General features: G+C 39.5%; 1 protein-coding gene across 1 annotated transcript; it reads left to right on the forward strand.

Annotated features, from left to right (window-relative positions):
* The first annotated feature begins 168 nt into the window (after window positions 1–168).
* On the forward strand, window positions 169–7,661 carry LOC103375184 (uncharacterized). The gene is made up of 12 exons (XM_008305398.1): window positions 169–417; window positions 1,387–1,498; window positions 2,022–2,115; window positions 2,335–2,389; window positions 3,235–3,375; window positions 3,464–3,624; window positions 4,259–4,357; window positions 4,511–4,656; window positions 5,165–5,336; window positions 5,441–5,553; window positions 6,786–6,870; window positions 6,954–7,661. Exons 1-12 carry the CDS (start codon window positions 300–302, stop codon window positions 7,011–7,013), a joined length of 1,356 nt encoding a protein of 451 aa, XP_008303620.1. The 5' UTR covers window positions 169–299; the 3' UTR covers window positions 7,014–7,661.
* The last annotated feature ends 696 nt before the right edge of the window (window positions 7,662–8,357 follow it).

Consider the following 8,357-nt stretch of genomic DNA (forward strand, 5'->3'; position numbering starts at 1 on the left):
CGACTACCTTTTAGTAAAGCATTTTAATGTGTAAAACTGTACCTAAAATGCAGTTCATATACACAGCCTGTGTCCCTGTATGACGCTGCGTTGACTACATTACCCAGATGACTTTGCGACTAAAGCCGCCCAAGCTGACGACGTGGCCGAGGTACGTTTCAACCCCGTGTTTCAGCGGACCGGGGCGATTCAAACCAGGCAAACCGGCTTTGTTCACAGCTAGTTCATAAACTCTTGGACTTTGGATGCTCGAATAAATCTTTCAAAATCTTTAATCTCACCACTGTGGACAAGAAAACATGTCTGGGAAAATCAAAAACCGAAATGCCGCAAACGCAGACTCGATATCTGGTGGTGTGTCCTGCGACGAGCGCATCTTGCGGGACTGTCATCAGCTGTACACGGATCCCGACAGCGGTGAGTTGGCCGGCGTTGAACTTGCAGGACTCAAATCTGCCTCAGAATATCTCCAACAGTCAGCTGTTTGATAATTAAGCTAAGATAGCAAGCCGTTTGCTAACAGGGGGTTAGCTAGCTAACTTAGCTAGTAAATTATCCCAGAAGTAGGGGGGCTAACCTGACCGTTAGCTCGGTTAGCTAGTAGCGGATTTTGTGATTTGGCTGCCGTTGATGAAAGTTGAATTAGTGACCCACTTCTGTGACAGCCTCAATAACTTTATGGGTTCATAATGAGTCGGTTGCACCATACTTGTGAAGACAGTTTAGCTAGAGGCGATGCAAGGAATTGTGGGTCTCAACAAACTGGATCACGTTCTTCCAATTTAAAATGTAGTTTCTGCTTGATAAACAGTTTGATCTACGGAAGAACCAAGGAAAGCTTGGAGATCCTTTTTTAAGACATGAGATTCCCTTAAAACATGACGTGTTAAGTCTCAAATATATTAATAATACCCCATTGTTGCCCTGAATTACTATTAATCAAGGATCATGGGTAAAATGAGGCTATTGTTTTTGGGTGGTTTATGCATTCATGAGGATGATGAATCACTAATTTGCTTATTAAGACACCAGGATGCATGCATGCAGGCCTTTCAGCACAATGCATGAAGTTTACTCACTTTAATTTAAAGATAAAATACATATGCATAATTAATCAAAATAGAATAACCAACCTAACTGCAATAAGCTAAAAGTAGGCAGCAATGTCTGCTTTGCATCAGTTTTCTTATCCTTTATTATTAGACGTAGTGATAGATGCATATGAAGCTAAATCCAGTGCTTTATAAATGCTGCATCTGTCATTTCTGATCACAAAAATAAAAATTAACTCTTTGATGGATACATGTGTGATTTTACACAAACCAGTCCACCTGTTGTACAATAGGTGTCAGTGCGTGTTTATATTGTGCTCTCTGTTTTCTTCAGGGTTGATCACAGTGGCTGAATCTGTGGGCGTGAAGCTGCTGCCACCCAGGAAAAAAATCACTGTGATGCTGATGGGCAACCACTCTGCTGGGAAAAGCTCCTTCATCAACTGGTAAATATATAATAAAAAAATGTATGATTACAGGGGATAAATCTTTTATTTGAAGATCAAATTCCCGAGTGTTTGCCAAACTAAGTAATGTCATGTAAACGACAAAATAAAAGCTGTATGCAACACTAATACCATACTGAAAAGATGTAACAGGCCTAACTCGTCAAATCTGAGCCTGTCCAGCTTAGTTTGTGTCTGTAGCATGTTACATCCTGCCATTGTGGTTTTTAAATACACTCTACCTAGAATAGAATAGAATAGAATGCCTTTATTGTCACTATACACATGATAGAAGAGATTTAAGTATAAAAAAATAAGATAAGTTATATATACAGTCTACAGTGTAGGTTATATGTACATCATCATTGCAATCCATAATGAGTGTGACAAAGATCTTGCTGTGACTACTTGTCAGTCAATACAGATTAAACACAGGTGTAGGGGTTTTAGTGTTGTGTTTTTTTGTTCTCTCAATGCATCACTTTACTATTTTAGTGTATTTTTGTGGCTGTGTTTTGATCAGGTACGTGGAAGAGCACATCCAGCGCACAGGAGTGGCCATCGAGACTCAAGGCTTCAGCTTCATTACAAGTGGACGCAAGAGAGAATCTCTCACGGTGAGTGTAACTTTCATTTCATTTCATATCTTTGTAAAAACAGATGTATAAAATAAGGTGAGAAAACTGGTGTGTTCAAAATGCAAGTCTGATAAGTTGTAATATCAGTCACTCACCATCCGTCTGAGTCATTCCTCATGATGGTAATTTATGGGTTCTAGTGATTTCAGCGCTTCTTGAATACCTGATCAGACAGATCTGGTTCTCTTTTCTTTTTAGGGAAATGCCACTCTTCATCTATATCCACATTTCAAACCTCTGCAAGAGTTTAAAGGTGAGAAATTTGCACTTACCACAGTCATATTACTCAGAGATTTGCTGTATGTTAAGGCTGCAGGATTATGGCCAAAGTGATACTCCTGATTATTTTGATCAATATTAATATTGTAATTTTTTTATCACAATTATTCATAGATTGTAGGGACAAAGTATTTCGACTGTACGTTCACTTTTAAATCGAGACCTACTTTCACTTCTATGTTGTTCCTGCTACTGTACAAATCTTTGCATCAAAATAAGATTGCTCCTTCACACAGTGTGTGTTTGAAAAGCAAAATATACACCTTTTTCCCAGAAATGTGGATTTTTCAATTTCCATGAGATTTTACACCGAAGGATCAATAAAGTTTTATTCTATTCTATTCTATTCTATTTATTTTGTCTGTCTATTCTCTGTTCTGTATTACTCTTCTCTGGACTGCAGCCACAACTGGCATAGTTACGGGAATGCTTGATGTGATATGCAGCAGAGTTTTCTATGAGCAGCACTTTAAACTTCAATATTGTAGTTGATATTTATTTGCAAGAAACCAAAATCATGATTGGATGAATATTTGATATGCAGCCCTACTCTATACATTGTACTTTGTTCATTCAACTTAATTTGTTTGTGTGTAGCTTTTTGAGGATACAGTAACATAGAACAGCTTGAAGTATTCAATTACAAGCAGCCTCTTGAAACATAAACAGTGATTTTTATGTAGTAAAAGTTATTCCGTTGCTTTTTTTGTTGTTGTTGTTTCACTTTATTATAATCAGTCTTTTAATTTTAGGTGATCACTATCAAACAATAGCATTTTTTTTCTCCACAATCCTCTCATCTTCTTGATTGATTTCCAGGTGTGTCGGAGTACTTGAGCACAGAGATCTGCACATCGCGACAGAAACGCTTCAGCCTGGTGACATTTGTCGATTCTCCTGGCTTGGTGGACGGTGACATGAAGTATCCGTTTGACGTGGACGAGGTTATCCTTTGGCTGGGTGGGTGGTGCAGTTCAGTGAAATAAGAATACATTTTGTAATGGGAAATTAAGTAGAAAATAATAGTCCCTCCCAATGTCATTCACAGGTGAACTCTGCGACCTAATTCTGGTTTTCTTCGACCCCATGGGCCAGGCTCTGTGCAAGCGCACCCTCAACATTGTGGAGAGCCTGAATGAAAAACATGGAGACCGGCTGCGATTTTACCTGAGCAAGGCCGACGAGGCCGGAGGAGAATCGGACAGACAGGTACACACAGCAACAGTCCAGTTTTAAAATTGGTTTTGGGGACAATGAAACTTCTATATTTAGCACTGCTCACACGTAATGTAATAAGTCCTGATGTACTGTATGTCACCAACTGCTACAGTTTAGTGCCAACAAGGTTCTACACTTATGCACTGCTTGTACACCAGTTTTTAAGCTATGCCATCAGTAAAAGCCCAAAGGGATCTGGTCAGAGCTCGATTCAGAAGAAGGACTGCTACTATTCAATTAGCATGTCCAAGATTTACTGTCACTCTCACTGCCTCCTTTACCCCTGTCTGTGCATAAACATTCAGAGGAAACACTGAAATAGTGCTGATCAGTCCTAGTGGTTTTGTCTGTTTCCCTCTTACAGAGCCAAGGCTGTGCACACACACAGAACAGAAATTTGCAAAGTTTATTTGATTAGAATTGCATACTCCACCTTTAAATGTCTTTACAAGGCTTACATATATATAGAAGTGGAGAAGCTTGGAGACTTAAACATTTGCTTTCATAAATTGAATACCTAAGTAAGAGAATGACTGAACGAACTCTTAGTAAAGCTCGAAAGCAGGAAATAACATCATTACTGTCTCCCCCTGACTCATTTATGCTTTGTGGCGGGCTGTCTCAGAGAGTAATGATGCAGATTGTCCAGGAGCTCTGCAAACGACCGGGACTCAACAAGTGTGGTTTTGACATGCCCACTATCTACATTCCTAATCCAAACAAGGCAAGAGTTGTTTTTTTCATTGAGTTCTAGTTCTGATTGTCAACTTTATGGACTCTGCTCCTGTATTTGTTCTGTATACTTTCTGTTGTAATTCATTTAAAGATTATGATATAAACTCACTAAGTTCTAATTTTTTTCTGCTTCTGCTCTCAGCCAAGTCGCTGTGTCAACCAGGTTGAAGAGGTTTGTCGTACCATCGAGAGAACTATTAACCAAACCGTCCAGAATACGCTGAACTCTTTGGAGAAGGACTGTGAGCTTATCAGCGAGGCCATTACCGACACTATCCATAATGACAGGTAACACACAAGTATTTGCTTTCTAATTCATGCAGCAGTGACGCTTCATTCTGTCACTTCTGATTGTTTTAGATTTATTGCCATGCAGAAGATGCATTGACATGGACCATTTATTGTTGAGATTTATGTGACTAGTTACGGAGGAGCATATAAATATGGCTCATCTGCTCGTGTTTTTAAGAAATCATGTAAACTCTTTTGAGAATTGGGCACAATTTGTGTATTCACTGCCATTTTTAATGAAACTATACTGAACAGGAGTTGAAGTGTAACTGGAAGGATTATTAGGAATGCTGAAATAGGACAATTACTTACTTAATTTGATGAATTTACTGAAACAAGTGCCATATCTTTACATTTTTTTAAAAAGTATTTCATTGAGTCCTATTGCTTTTGACTGTAAGTGTGCCCCTGTGAATTACTTTATCAAACACACCGATTAGTGCGACACCTGGACATCAGTCGGCGAGGCCTTGTAGAATAAACCCTGAACCCTCTGGTTTCACAGGCAGACCACTATGGAGAACCGACGCGCACGATGCAAGAGCTGCTTCCTGACTCTGCTGGGGTTCAGCATCCCAATGGCTCTGATGGCCATACTGGTGCTGGGCGCTCTGTCCAAGGACCTGCTGGAGATGACTCTGGGCAGCGAGGGAACAGAGGCTCTCTCACTCTACCTGGTCAGCATCAAAGCACTATTCACTGCTGCGATGTACTTGTTTGCATTGTCTACATACTGCGTAAAGTGGTCAAGTCTAATCATGGCTGCTTTTGTGTTCTGCAGACTCCCATGGTGAAAGTATTTGACTCCCTCTCTGTGGAGCAGCAGCTTTACAGCTGTGGTGGACTCATCCTTCTGTCCTTCCTTCTGCTCCTCGTCGCTCGCTTCTCCTTCAGGTAGGACGATAAAGTCTTGGTGCCATCAAAACATTTAGCCTGCTGGGAGTGCATCTGCTGCTATACTGTTATCAGGTCACCATTTTTGTTTATTCTGATATTTTAGTCCTGACTTAACCCATTTCCCTAAGTACACTCATGTTGTTTTTAAAGCATTAAAACATTCACTATACAGTTTAAATAATAAAATTTTCAGGCAATAAATACCAAATTGTTCCAGCTTGTCACTTGTAAGGATTTGCTGCTTCTTTTCAGCTTCTTTTTAGCTGACCTTGTGTTATACAGTACAAAACTTTTGTTTCCCTCCTTTGGTATTGAGAGTAGTTGCACAAACACAGTCACACATACTTAATGACATATAACTGGACTGGACTGAAATCTGAAATTTGTCCTCTGAATGGTGAGTTTCTTTCTTTCTTTCTTTCTTTCTTTCTTTCTTTCTTTCTTTCTTTCTTTCTTTCATGCTTTTCATCGTCTCTGTCACTGTTATTGCTCTTCCCCTGAGCCCTGGCAAATTTATTGTTTTTTTTAACATGAAATGTGTTGCTACAGTTGTCACCACAGAAACCACAAACTCTGGTTTACTGCAAAATATAGAGAGCTTTATGAGAAATTACTTGCTGAAGGCTTTTACATACCAGAAATTTATTCATTTATTTAAAAACAAAATTTAAAAAAGCATATTCTTGCTTTAAATTGAATGTATTTGGTTTCAGAATTATTCACACCAACAAGCTGCCACAAGCAGTCAGATCAGATACTATGACATCACCTTGGCTTTAGGGACTAAATGAGGATATTTTAACCTACTTTTGGACTTTTTATAACCAAATGTGTTCTTCCTATAGTACAGTTTGTTACATACCCTATATTTGTACTGTATTTTTGTATTTTTAGCTACTTTTTGCATCAATGTTATGTTTCCATGGCTGTTTTTTTTTTTTTTTTAACCACAGCTGTGGTGTTTTCATTTCCTCCTGAGGGATCATAAAAAATATCTCACCTTAGTTTTAGAAAGGGATCGTAAAATGCCCCTTTGCTCCATGTGCTTTAGGTTTCAGATACTGGCAGTAGTTTGTTGTTAAGCAGCTGCATGTGATTATGGATTTACAGGCCTGCTCCTGGCAGAGGACAAAAAAAAAGAAACAATCAGTTTTCCTACTTCAGCAGGCACTGCGTGTTAATTACAAATCTCATTAAACATTGAGGACTTTCTCTTTAATTCTTTGCAGAACTCGACCAACGCTGTCTGGCAAACAGAAAAGGCAGCTGCAGGAGAAGCTGGAGTATGTTCAGGAGGTGGTCAAGACCAAAAAGGTAGCGTAGTGTGTGTGTGTGTGAGCGCCTCTGAAATGACAAATACTCTGTTTGGTTTGTAACGTTCTGTTATTTCCCTTCAGAAAAAGCTCTATGAAGACTATCTGCGGCAGAGTGTCAGCGATCACGACATGGACTTGTGAAGCAACGTGTTCATAAAAGCATCCCTCCAGCGATGCAGGACCAGATGATAGGTTTCACACCAGCTGCCGTGTCACTCGGACCACTCAACAGTATAAATTTGTTACAAGCACATGGCATATTCATAGAAACCCATGAGAGTTGTGGTGCTTTGATGAAGCTGGTTTACTACTAGATGATGTTACCTCTGTATGAACTGTTAAACCACACTACCTGCTTTTGTTACTGATCACTTACTTGCCGTAAGCATTTATATACATGTCTTCTGTGCCTCTGCTCCACTCCGATGAATTCAGGCTTTTACCACTTTATATTTAAAAAACTTTCCAGACTATTTATGATATTCAGAGAAATTGTATTTTTGGTTTAACAGCATATAGCACTGGTTTGCGTGAGTCACTTTAGATGAGCTACTGTTTCTGAGGACCTTCACCAGCATTTTATACAGTACTTGTACAAATCCAGTTCACATCTCGAATGTCTGTGGGTTAGCTAATACATAGAATATCCAATTATGTGCACAACTCCTGCTCTTGAGGATTGTGAGCCTGCATTAAAAGTGATATCAATGACCAATTTTTGTATTTTCTTTCTACGTTGTGACCATGTTTCAATTACAGCTGATTAAATAAAAGACGGTGTTCAATATACATGGCTTTTTCTTCTTTGCTCTATGGGCAGAGTTTCCATTTGACAGTGTCTTTGCGCTTCATAAATCTAAGATTTCTCAGATATTGCTCAAACAGTGGGGCGAGAAGATCTCAAATGTGGCCTCTGCAGCAAATATCTAAAGATCTGATGCTTTGCCGCAGTGTTGAATTTCTTTTTGGACGACTTTGTCTCTATCTTCATATATCGATGAGTCACAGCATTAATACAGTAACAATTTGAGGATCTTATGTCTCAAGTTTTTCACACCTGTCTTCCTTTTTCTCTTTGTGTTCTGCATCCACAGTTCTGTTTCTGCCACACCCTGTCTAACGGATGCAGCAGAGGCAGGACGCATTCATTTGCAGATATCAGATTTCCAGCTGAGAATCGAAGGCTGGCGAGTAAGAGAGACGAGGACTGGAAAGCCAAGTCGAATTCAATCTATAAATACACAGACTTTTTGTGAGAGAGACTCTGGCTGCACAAACTCTGATCTTCACTTAATATGGAGCTAAAAGTAGTTTTGTGGTATCACGTTTTCAAGTGGCTTTCAGCTTGGTGGGGACACAATCACTGCAGCTTCTGTGGAAAGGAAACCATCAACCCCTGTGTAGTCGTGCTTTTGTGAAGCAAAGGAAGCAGGTGCAAAACGACTGAAGTGCAACACTGCTGCTAATAACGTGCAATTTCCTACT

Source organism: Stegastes partitus, unplaced genomic scaffold, assembly GCF_000690725.1.
Source record: "Stegastes partitus isolate 25-593 unplaced genomic scaffold, Stegastes_partitus-1.0.2 Scaffold43, whole genome shotgun sequence".
Lineage (NCBI taxonomy): Eukaryota > Metazoa > Chordata > Actinopteri > Pomacentridae > Stegastes > Stegastes partitus.

Bases quoted from the DNA above. Each gene is read 5' to 3' on its own strand.
- LOC103375184 (XM_008305398.1), top strand. From the start codon at position 300: ATGTCTGGGAAAATCAAAAACCGAAATGCCGCAAACGCAGACTCGATA. The intron at 3,376-3,463 runs GTGGGTGGTGCA...TGTCATTCACAG, and splicing joins CGAGGTTATCCTTTGGCTGG to GTGAACTCTGCGACCTAATT. The intron at 5,337-5,440 runs GTCAGCATCAAA...TGTGTTCTGCAG, and splicing joins AGGCTCTCTCACTCTACCTG to ACTCCCATGGTGAAAGTATT.